This window comes from Megascapheus bottae, chromosome 13 (assembly GCF_031878675.1).
Source record: "Megascapheus bottae isolate mThoBot1 chromosome 13, mThoBot2.hap1, whole genome shotgun sequence".
NCBI classification, from domain to species: domain Eukaryota; kingdom Metazoa; phylum Chordata; class Mammalia; order Rodentia; family Geomyidae; genus Megascapheus; species Megascapheus bottae.
The window spans coordinates 45,820,436-45,833,079 of record NC_143521.1 but is presented as its reverse complement, the minus strand read 5'-3'; the positions used below and the strand labels follow the sequence as shown (position 1 = coordinate 45,833,079).

General features: G+C 37.8%; 1 protein-coding gene across 2 annotated transcripts in view; it reads left to right on the top strand.

The window, feature by feature from the left end:
* Tbc1d19 (TBC1 domain family member 19) overlaps positions 1–12,644 on the top strand; it is an 88,992-nt gene that overhangs the window by 24,581 nt on the left and 51,767 nt on the right. For both annotated transcript variants that reach the window (XR_016537408.1, XM_090343735.1), the window contains exons 8-9: positions 2,413–2,523; positions 6,700–6,772. Coding sequence is in view for 1 of the 2 variants with exons in the window: in XM_090343735.1 (XP_090199861.1) it covers positions 2,413–2,523; positions 6,700–6,772 (184 nt within the window). In the remaining variant the exon portion in view is untranslated. The remainder of the gene's footprint in view (positions 1–2,412; positions 2,524–6,699; positions 6,773–12,644) is intronic.

Sequence of the window (12,644 nt, the reverse complement as noted above, 5' to 3'; positions counted from 1 at the left end):
TGGATATGGGGACCATGAGGAAAAGAAAACATATCAGTAGTCTCCTACTGTAGGTAGAGGAGTAGGGCAGAGGTGATTTCCCCGAAGACAGAGAATATAGTGACAAAGGTAGAGAATGCAGTGGGTTCACTAGTGAATTTGACCAATGTACTTGAGGAGCAGCGCAAACACTCAACTACAACTCTTCAAAATCCAGTCGTAGCTCAGAATTTCACTCAAACCATCTTTGATTTTCCTCTTTCTCTTGAACCTTACATATAATATGTAATCCCATCAGTTTTTCCTTCAAAATGGTATTCCAAATCTATGCACTTCATTTGTTGTATTTATTTAGTGCCAGTACTGGGATTGAACTCAGTGCTTTATGTTCTTGCTTAGCTCTCTTGCTCAGGGCAAGTGCTCTACCACTTAAGCTATGCCTCCAGTTTAGAATCTATTCGTTTCTTAACATCACCATTACTGCTGTATCCAAGCTATCCTCATGTGTTGTTTGGACTATGTGGTAGTCTCCTACCTAGTCTTTCCCCAGCATCCTTCCCCACCTAGAATTGGTTCTTAGCACAGGGAATCATTTAAATGTAATTCATTCAAAACAGTGCAGTTCTGCTATTTAGTGGCTTTCGGTCAGAAGTGACCCCAAACACCTTTTTTGATCAGATTCTCTTTTAAGTCTCTGAGTTCCATTTCCTATTACTTTTCCTCCTGACTTGCTTTCCTCTGGCTTCTTACATCTGATTGAGTTGTTAGCTTTTCTTTTCTCATCTTATAATATATTCTCTCAAATATTTGTCTGTTCTTTCCCTCATTCCTCATGTCTTTCTCAAATGTCACCCCTGAGGCCCTTTTGCTTGGAACTTCTCTTTCCAGCTTTTTTTCCCATAGCATTTCTCAGCATATTGCTCACTGCTTCTAAATCTTTCTTATTGCCTGCCTTCTGCCATTACAATAGAAGAGTCACAGTTAGCCAGGCTTTTCATTCTTTTTTGTCCATTGCTGCAACAATTATAGAGTCAGACCATTGGCAATACTGAGAAGATTGCAGGGTTAGCCATGTTAGCTTTTAGGAAGAGCAAATGCAAAGAGATCCACACTCCGAGCAGAGTTTCTATGGTCCTTTCTCAGTAATAAGGAATGTGCTTTGTTTTAGAGAGACACCTTGATCCGAGAAGCCAAAATCTCATTCATGTTTTTTTTCATGTCTTTGCAAATATTTAATTCTGTCCTCAGAATTATCTTCCTTAGCCAAACTTAAAGAAGAGTTCTACATAGAAAGATACATAAATAACTTAAGATGATTTTTATCTGGTTTAAAATAATGTTTTTTCTTCTGTGACATTTTTCTCTGTCTCTCCATCTCTTTCTCTTTCATTTCTTGTGAGTTTTTTTTAAAAAGAGGAAATAGGGACCTTGCAATGTTATTCATTCTTGAAAGCCTATCAAATTTTGTTTTTGAAAGTGGTAGGAGTTGGTTCTAAAATTTTCTCTGAAAACTATTATACTTAAGCATTGCCTTTCCTTTCAGTGACAAGTTTTATTTTGCTGGTTTTATACTATACTTGTATAATATTCAGCTACTGCTACCTTTTCCTTTTCTTCTCCCATCCACTGATGACCCCTCCTAAACAATTCCCCAATTGTATGTTATGACGTACTGTCATTATCTGGGAGGGGGGGAGTCTAGATTCCACATTGAATGAAACCATGCCATAGTTTTCTTTCTGAGTTTGGCTTATTTTGCTTAATATAATCTTGAGTTGCATCCATTTCTCTGCAAATAACAATTTCATTCTTCTCTACTGATGAGCAGTACTCTATTATATACATGTGCTACACTTTCTTTATTCAGTCATCAATTGTTGGGCATCAACTTGATTCTGTATCTTGTCTTATAAATAATACTCATAACTATGGGTGTATAGGTATTTTCTTGTAAATTTACATTCCTTTGGATATGTGCCCATGTCTGGCACAGCAGGATCATATGATAGCACTATCTTCAGTTTCTTGAGGAACTTTGCTGCTGATTTCTGCTGTGGCTGCACTCATTTGTACCCTACCAACAGTGGACAACAGTGAGTGATTATTTCTGCCATTATCCTTGGTACAGTATTATTATAAAGCAGATTTTATTTCTTCTGATCATAAAAAACTTTGTCTAATTAAATTTCTTGATAGAGTGTCATGTGGTAGGTAATTAATTAGAATAATAAAACCATATTAGTTCAAAGCATATCCATGGGTTTTGATTTTGATATTTCTGTACAATTTAAAAATATTGTAGTATGTAACTGAAATATATGCATAACTCCAAATAACTTTTAATTTTGTGATGTTATATCAAGAATATCACTATTTGACAAGTATAAACATCCTACAAAGAAACTAACCAATTCTGTTGGGTTTGTTTTAAAGGTATTAATTAATCTTCGCAACCCAAATTATGAAAATGGTGATTCTCTTGGTTTCAGGACTCATTTGGGTTTAATCCAAGTTCCTCTGAAAGTAAAAGACATTCCAGAGTTGGTAAGTATGGATATTTACAGATAAATAAGCATCTTTTTTTTTTTTTTTTTTTTTTTTTTGCCAATCTGGGCTTGAGCTCAGGGCCTGAGCACTGTCCTTGGACTTTCTCAAGGCTAGAGCTCTACCACTTGAGCCTCAGCACCACTTCCAGCTTTTTTCTATGTATGTGGTACCAAGGAATCGAACCCAGGTCTTCATGCATGCTAGGCAAGCATTCTACCACTAGGCCAAACTCCCAGCCCTGAAATTAGCATCTTTTTAGAAGATAACCATTGGAAAATATTTTATATAACATACATCTAAAATAATATAATGTATTCATTGAATAAATAAAGTAACATTTCCTTTTACTGCAAATATATTTATAGAGAAAGTGAGTTGCTTTGTACATAGGATTAAATTTGAGAGCACATTGATATATAAATACTTTTACTTATTCCTTATTTTAATCAGCAGCATATATTTATATAGCAGCTTGTTGAAATTTAGGAGCTTGATGTATGGCTATAGAATGATTAAAAAAAATTGTTTGATAAAGATTATGTATAACTAGCCGGGTTAGAGGCTCATGCCTGTAATCCTAGCTACTCAGGAGGCTAAGATCTAAGGATCAAAATTCACTAAAGACCTTGAAACTCTTATCTCCAATTAATCACTAGAAAAGGGGAAATGGGGCTTGGCTCCAGGGTAGTGTGGTAGCCTTGAGCTGAAGAGCTCACGGGACAACACCTAGGCCCAGGGGTAGGGCAGTATCTTAAGCTGTAGAGCTTTGGGATAGCACCCAAACCGAGTTCAAGCCCGATGACCCACAAAAAAATATTCTGTGTAACTAGCATATTTTACGTAAGTTAGACAACCTTTATGAAGCCCATAGCAAGGTCAGGCACTTGAAGAAGACAGGAAAAATAAGGAAATTGTCACATTTCAGTGAGGAAATTCATTTTGAAATGAAATATAGGAACATTCTTGATGATGGAGTAAGGATATTATCATTCCCCCTTCTTTTGATAATCACCCCCAGACAGTTAGGTACCCAGAATACTATATGGTCAAAGGAGGAAACAAGTAAGTGTAATTAATGTATTAAAGCTCGTGATACATGAATTAAAGGTCATACCTAAATTCCTCTGGAAGACGAGAAGTATGGATGAGAGGTGTACCACTAACCAATTTAATCCTGTTTTTGCTCTCTGTTTTATTACATTATAACTGGAAGCTATAAAGATTTCCCTTTGCCTACTGGCCTGATGTCAAGCTCTGTGAACAGAAGGTTGTAGAGGAACAGAGCAAGACTATAATGGGAGGAAGGAACTCCCCTTCCCGATCCTGTGCAGGACAAGCCAGTGAGCCCACAATGAGCCCACAAAGTCCTAGTAGCAATCCTTAGCAGTCCAGCACCAGCCTGCACCCTTGGCCCATCACCCTCGGTCTGTGTGTCTTGTCCATAGATGCCTTAGTTACATCCTTGATGACTAGAAGCATTTGTTTCTGAGTACTTAGGATCTTTGTCTGTTCTCCCCCAGCCTAGAAATCATAGTTGTGATCTCCCTTTTCCTCCTCCATTTCTTTCTCCTCCTCCTCTTCCTTTTCTGGGTGCTATCTCTGAGCTTTTCACCTCAAGGTTAGCATTCTACAGCTTGAACCACAGTGCCACTTCTGGTTTTCTTGGAGATAAGAGTCTCAGACTTTTCATGTCCCAGCTGGCTTTGAACCATGATCCTCAGGTGTCAGCCTCCTGAGTAACTAGGATTATAGGCATGAGCCACCGATGCCTGGCATGTATTCTCTCATTTTAAAATACAGAGTGACCAACCTAGAATCTTCAGACATTTAAACTGTTATAATTTGAAAGACAGGGAGAAACTAAAGCCTAAAACAAAAACCAAGAGGAAAGAGCCAATTTAGGGAGTAACCACTGTCAGTACTTAAGGTTTGAGTTCGTATTTGCTTGAAATATAATAGGCTATCATTTGGCAGGAGGTCTACTTAGCTCTGTTAGAAACATAGTGTTTCAGGTAGGTTATCACTGACATTCCTACCAGCCGTTCAGATGCTTCTTCCTGCCCCTACTGCCCCCCCACACACAAAAAGGGAAGTGGCAACAAGCACAGAGAAGTCAAGTATACAATAGGAACCATTTCTTATGCTCATGGTTGTACCTTCCAGGTCTTCCCAAGGAGTAATTTACAAGGCAGTTAGGACATGGTAGTCAAACGTAGGGCTCCATGTATGCAGGCAAGTGCTGTAGCCACTGGTCATATGCAAGAAATCTGAGTAAGAGTGCAAAGCCTTGAGGTCAAGCCCTAGTACCATCACACACACACAAAAAGGAAATTTCTTAAAACAGATTTATGAACCCTGAAGTGACCTTGTAATTAAATCAGTAGTATGGAGTTGGCAGATTAATACTGTAGCTAGTGTGTTTCAGTATGTATTGAGTCCCTCTGCCATGTCAGGTACTATGATAGATCTAGTAGAGCATTTTATTAAAAATTGATCATAGCAGGGTACTACTAGCCTATGCCTGTAATCCTAGCTACTCAGCAGGCTGACATCTGGGGACCCATGGTTCAAAGTCAGCCTGAGCAAGGAAGTATGTGAGTCTCTTATCTCCAATAAATTACCAAAAAGCCAAAAGCAGGGTGGTGGCTCAAGTGGCAGAGCACTAGCCTTGAGCAAAAGAAGCTCTGAGTTCAAGCCCTAGGACTGGCATAAAAAATATTAGGCAGGCAGGCAGACAGGCAGACAGACAGACAGACAGACAGACAGACTGACAGGCGTAGACAAATAGACAACATAAGGTACAGTGTTTTAAGTACAGATAAAATCAGTTTTCATTAAATACTTAAATACTGAAATTATTTAGAATCAGTGCAAAAATGAAATGTATGTATGTGTATGAGTTAGGCTGAACAACTGTGAGTTACTGCTAAATCACTAATTTAAATAATAACTAGGAAAATTAAAACACTTCCATTTTAAAAGGGAAAGTATGGTTTAGCATTTGAAATAGCTATACAATACTGAGGCAAAAGTTAATAGGAATGTTTAAATTACTTAGGAAATAAGAATAATGTGAATGATGAAGGGTTTTTCCAAGTTTAAAAACATCAGCTAATAGGAATTACTTTCCTTAGACATTATTAGATAGATAAAGGAAGTGTGAAGAATGAATCTATTCGCTAATGTTTTAGTAGAGCCACTTCCTAGTCCAGTCTTACCTGAAAGTGAACTTGTTTGGGGTATTTGTAGTGTGTGAGCCATTAAGAACTGAGTGATACCAACCACTGGAAGCACAGGTGCAGGTTCATGTGAAATTTACATAGCCATTCTGGACCAGAAAACTAGTGACCATGCAGCATGTATGTGATGACAACCACACTACCTCTTGACTCAAAGGGATTATTGTCACTCCTTACCTTACAGAACATCTTTTGAAGAACAACATTCATATTGGTCAAAAAGCATCAAAGTAATGCTGGGAATGTGGCTTAGTGGTAGAGTGCTTGCCTAGCATGAAGCCCTGGGTTTGATTCCTCAGTGCTATATAAACAGAAAAAGCCAGAAATGGCACTGTGGCTCAAGTGGTAGAGTGCTAGCCTGGAGCAAAAGAAGCTCAAGCCCCAGGAACTAGGGCTTATATTGTACGTACAATATATATAGTACAACATATATAGTATAATATATATGCAATATATATAGTACGTACTATATATATACAGTAAAAATTGGAGGAAGTGAAATAATTCCTAAAGGAGAAATATATCCATATATCCAAATTGTTTTCCATATGATATATTCCTAAGTGTTGACACCTTTTTGTTTATTTTTTTGGTCTGAGACTGGGACTCAAACTCTTGATCTGAAGCTTTTACTCATTGGCTGACAATGTACCCTGTTTTGTATCTTTTTCTCTTCATTTGTACCTTACATGAAAACATTGAATGTTGTGCAGTAGCACCTGTGGGAAACATAATTATGGTTATTCTATGCCTTCATTTTTTTTCTGCGCCTTCATTTTAACCAACGCATTTATTTAAGTGTGCAGTACCATCCTTTACCTTTTTAGATATTTGAATAAAATGACGCATTTTACATTGTGATCTTTTTTAAAGCTGATTTTCTAAGGGAAGCGAAGCCTATGGTATACGTTAATTCTTCATATGTTGTTTTCAGAAAGAATGTTTTGTAGAACTTGGCTTAGCTACAGGACAGCTGGGCATTGACGATTCTACACAAGTGCCTCCTGGTTAGTATTTCTCCCGCATGACATATAATGAATGTAAGTGATTACTGACAATGAGTTTAAGGGTATATCTTGTAACTAATCTCATGGATGTTTTATACCTGAAAATTAGGCATGTTTTTGTCTCCTTTTGGCTATTATTATAGAACATGGTCCTATACATTGTGATCATTAAGTTTTTAAATTTTGAAGGTATTTAAAATGATTTTAAGTTATTAGACATGCAAGTATGTTTTTTGGCAGAATCTTCATTAGTGGTATTTATATTTTCCTTTCTTTGCATTTTTATGTTACAAAGTTAAGTGAAAGTTGGCACCTTCCTCAAGTAGACTCAGGCTTTTAAAATAGTGTCTTTTTTGTATTTTTTTAAGTAGTGTCTTCATCCATACAAGTTCACTAATTTCTTCTTGATATATAAATAACATTATAGTTAGTTAGACTCAGATGGAAATAAAATTGGTTGAAAATTATACTGGAAAATATCCTAGCCTTGGACAAGTCACACACACACACACACACACACACACACACACACACAGGTTTGGATTTGCTTCCTCCTTAGTACGATAAAGAAGTTGACTACTTATTATGACTATTATGATAGGAACATTATATAATAGTTACTGATAATATTATATAATAGTTACATATATGTCATTTCATTTTACCTCCTAGTACTCATTTTCTTTGTTTTTTTTTTATAATTAATTGAAGGGTTACAGTTATATTCACCAGATAAGACGGTGCACTACTTCACACACATTGATACCCCTTATTATGTTTTTGTCCCCATTTCCTTTCTCTCATTCCCTCCTCTCATCTTGTTTCCCCCTTCCCTTTCCTATTTCAAATAAACAAATAAATATAAATACAATATAGCAGATAACAAGGTAAGATACTATAACAATATGAGTATAACCAAGGGACAAAATAAGAGATAAGAAATAATGTAGTGCATTAAGAACAACAGTCATATATTATATGGCTCTTGTTTCCATATCCTGGAGGTCCTTTCATTTAGCCTCATCCTATATGGCCTTGTGTATCTAGGTTTTGAGCTATTGTAATCCTCTGCTAGAAGAGTCCAAGGCTTGTACTAATTATTACAAATGAGGGAAACCATTGAGCCTAGGTTCCTTTGGGTCTGGCTTACTTCACTTAATATGATTTTTTTTCCAAGTCTTTCCATTTCTTTACAAATGGGGCCATGTCATTCTGATGGCAGCATAGAATCCAATTGTGTATAAATACCACATCTTGTTGATCCACTCATCAACTGAGGGGGATCTGGGTTGATTCCATATCTTTTCTATGGTAAATAGTGCTGCAATGAACATTGTTGTGCTAGTGGGTTTAGTATGTCCTTGTTTCTGGCTGATTGGGTAAATGCCAAGTAGTGGAATTGGTCATAGGGGAGCTCTATGTTTAGTCTTTTGAGGAACTGCCATACTGCTTTCCGTAGTGGTTGAATGATTTTACACTTCCACCAACAGTGTAGTAGTGATCCTGCCTGGCCACATTCCTGCCAGCATTTGTTGTTATTAGATTTCTTGATCAAGGCCATTCTCATTAGAGTGAGGTAGAATCTCAGAGTTGTTTTGATTTCCATTTCTTTTATGGCCAGAGATGTCAAGCATTTCTTCATGTGTTTGTAGGCCATTCTGATTTCTAAATCAGAGAAGTTTCTCTTTAAGTCACTGGCCCTTCTTTTAATGTGTTGGTTGTTTCTTTGAAGATTAGTTTTGGAGTGATTCAATTTTTTTAGCTGTTTATATTTTAGATATGAGGCCTTTGTTGTATGGTCAGTAAAGATCTCCCACCCTGTGGGCTTTCTATTTAGCTTGCTAGCTATGTCCTTTGCCATACAGAAGCTCTGCAGTTTATTGCAGTCCAGTTGTCCAAACTTTCTTTAATTTGTTTTGTTTCTTGGTCTTTATTAAGAAAGTTTCAGCCTGTCCCAAGGAAATCTAGTGTATCTCCTATTCCTTCTTGCAAAGTTTTCAGTGTATCTTCTTTTACCTGGAGGTCTTTGATCCATTTGGTGTTAATCCTGGTACAGTGTGACATAGAAAGATCCAACTTTAGTTTTCTGTAGGTGCTTAATCAGTTCTGCCAGCACCACTTGTTGAACAGGCTGATTTTCTTCCATTCTGTTTTTTTGGCTCCCTTATCAAAAATTAGGTGGCCATAGGTCTGTGGGTTGATTTCTGGGTCTTTAGTTCTATTCCATTGGTCGTCAGGCCTGTTCTTGTGCAGTACCAAGCTGTTTTGGTTACTATAGCTCTGTAATAGAATCTAAAGTTTGGTATTGAAATTCCTCGTGCACTGTTCTTTCTGCTAAGAAGTGTTTTTGCTATATGGGATCTTTTATTATTCCATATAAAATTTTGGATTGATTCTTCTATTTCCTTAAAGAATGACATTGGGATATTGATGGGTATTGCATTGAATTTGTAGATAGCCTTTGGCAAGATTGCCATTTTCATGACGTTAATTCTTCTAATCCAGGAGCATGGGAGGTTTTTCCATTTCTTCAGTTCTGCTTTAATTTCCTTTTTCAGGATTTTAAAGTTTTTATCATAAAGCTCCTTTACATTCTTAGTTAATTCCAAAGTACTTTATTTTCTTTGGGGCTATTGCAAAAATGTCACTTTCCTAATTGCTCCTCTCATTGTTGGCATTTAGGAAGGCGGTTGGTTTTTGAGGGTTAGTTTCATACTCTGCTACCTTGCCAAAATTTCGAATCAGCTCAAGCAACTTGGGAGTGGAGTCTGTAGGGTTCTTTAAATACAGAATCATGTCGTCTACAAAGAGGGAAAGTTTCACTTCGTCTTTCCCTATTTGGATCCCCTTTATGCTTGCTTCTTGCCTTATTGTTCTGGCTAGGAATTCTAGTAGTATGTTAAAGAGGAGTGGAGAGAGTGGGCATCCTTGTCTTGTTTCTGATTTTAGAGGAAATAGCTTTAGCCTTTTGCCATTAAGACAATTATGTGATTGTCCTTGCTCCCATTGATGTGATGAATTATATTAATTGACTTGCGTATTTCCTAGTGCTCTTAATGATAAATAATACTACCATGTATAAAAACTAGATTGGCAAAGAAAAAAAAGTGAAATCCTATATGAAAGATAGCTAAAACCAAAAAGGACTGGAGGCATAAAGAAGAGGCTCTAAAGTCAAATCTCAGTATTGTTAAAACATCAAGCCTTTACTGATATACAATGCATATAGGGTGGTATATATCACAAGACTTCACAGTTCATGAATTTTTACAAATTGAACATACCTCCCAAAATATTACCCTAAAAGAAATAAGACCTCCCCTTTTTAACCCATCTGGATCCCTCATTTCTAACATACCCACTATTCCTGTTTCCTGCATCAATTCATTTTACCAATCCTTGAATTTCTTTTTTTTTTTGCCAGTCCTGGGCTTGAGCTCAGGGCCTGAGCACTGTCCTTGGACTTTCTCAAGGCTAGAGCTCTACCACTTGAGCCTCAGCACCACTTCCGGCTTTTTTCTATGTATGTGGAATCGAACCCGGGTCTTCATGCATGCTAGGCAAGCACTTTAACCACTAGGCCAAACTCCCGGCCCTAATCCTTGAATTTCATATGAACAAAAGGGCACACTATGTCTCTCTGATGGTTGACTTGGTTTGTTTGCCATTTTGTTTGTGAGATTCAGCCATATTGTAATACATATTTATTGAGCATTTTCTTGCTCATGTGTTCATATCACATATTTATTCCCTTTAGTGCTGCTCAGGAGAATTTAGAGAGTGTCAAACTTGAGGACACTATAAATAAGCCCACTGTAAACATTTTAGCATGTGTCTTCTGTTTCACATAGGCTGGGCATGCAGGGTTCTGTCTAGAGTGCACATGTGCATGTTAGCAGACAGCTGCTGTGGAGTGCCACGTTCATGGCTACTGCGATCGTGAGAATCACAGATGCTGTGCCTCCTCAGTAATAGGGGCATGCCCTATAGTCTTTCAGTTATTTGGGTGGTGGATAGTAGCATCACATTTCATTTTCTTACATGATGCAAGCTAGGAGTTGCACTGCCACTTTAGAATTGAAGAAGTAGAGGTGTTAAATAAGTTCAAAAAATTAATCAGTGGTAGGGCCAGGATTCAAAATTAAACGTGTCATCAAAGTATGCCACAGTGGGCTGTCTCCCTCCTGTCACCTGTTAACCTTTCCTTGTTTCATAAGAAGAAATGAAGCTGAGCACGGGGGGCTCATGCTTGTCATCCTAGCTGGTCAGGACACTGAGATCTGCCAGACCAGACAGGAAAGTCTCTGAGAATCTTATCACCAGTTAACCATCAAAAAACCAAAAGCAGAGAGTACCAGACTTGAGTGAAAAAGCTGAGGGACAGTGCCTAAGCCTTGAGTTCAAGCCCCAATGCCCATATTGAAAAAATACTATCTGATAGAATAAGGTTTCTTCATAGCCAATGACAGCAGAGTGTAAAAAGGAAAAAAATAGTAATATAATATTGAATCATACTTTACATTTTTGAAAATTTTTAAGAATTTTTTTGCCAGTTGTGGGGCTTAAACTCAGGGCCTGAACACTGTCCTTGGACTTTTCTCAAGGCTAGAGCTCTACCACTTGAGCCACAGCACCACTTCCAGCTTTTTTCTATGTATGTAGTACAGAGAAATCGAACCTGAGGTCTTCGTGTCAGCTAGGCAAACACTCTACCACTAGGCCAAACTCCCGGCCCAAGAATTATTAAAATTATTCTAAACTTTATAGTAACTTTACTTTGGAAAGACTTTCTTTCTTTGATTTGCTCATAGTATAACAGATACATGTTGAGATATTGCTAAGGGCCAGTGACTGGTGAAGAGCTAGAGAGGAGTCGTACCCTCTGCTCTGAGGGAAGGGTTCTGTGGTCATGGCAGTGGAGATATAAGTGCTCCTTGCTGTCAATGAGTGAAAAAGGAGATAGAGCAGAGGAAAGAGCACCCAGCCTCCCTGGAGATAATTAGAAATCTCTTCATTGACATAGTTGTTTTTGTTCTCACTTCCTCTCAAATCTGGACTACTAAAAATTAGTTTAAATTAGGGTTCATCCAAAGAGATATTTCAGTGGTATAGTACTTAAATTTACTTGAGAATTGTTAGGTAACAGTATTACTTCCAAAGGATAATGGTATCCATTATAATTACACTTATCTAGAAGTCATCACATTTTAATCTATATGTATGGCTTTGCTAAATTGGGAAGGCAATATTAAATGTCTGAAATGTAAATGAATACTTATGTTGACTAGAGGTGAGTTTTATATTGAAGACTGTAACCCACAGGAACCATGTTCTTTTTCTTTAAAACCTGTTACTGTAATAATAGTAGTAGCCAGTTGTTGGAGTCCTTCTGGGACGTCTGTGAGGGGGGTAAAATGGCGACGGAGCTCGCTAAATACAGATTGAGCAGTGGCCGCCACATCAGCAAATAGGGACCTTCCTGAATGCGACCATCAGCCAATGGTGTCCTGAGACATGCCCCACTGAGGCTGAGGGGCCAGGCGCCCTCTGGCTTCGGACTGCTTGTGTCACTGAGTATGTTCAGGAGCATACAAGCTTTCCAGCACGGAGTCACAGAAGCACAGGTGGCAAGTAGCCTGGACTCGTACGCCATTAGCTAGGAGTCCCCACAGCCAGTTTCTGCTGCTCACCAATTAATTTCAAAGTACATTTCTCACCCAGTAGCTTATCACCTTGCAAGCAAAGTCTGTCCTATTACATCATATTATTATAATTTTAAAATTAGGCATACTCACTATTTCTGCAACTTGCCAAGTTTTCATTTATTATTAAGACACTCACATGCATTCACACTACAGAGACCACTTATATG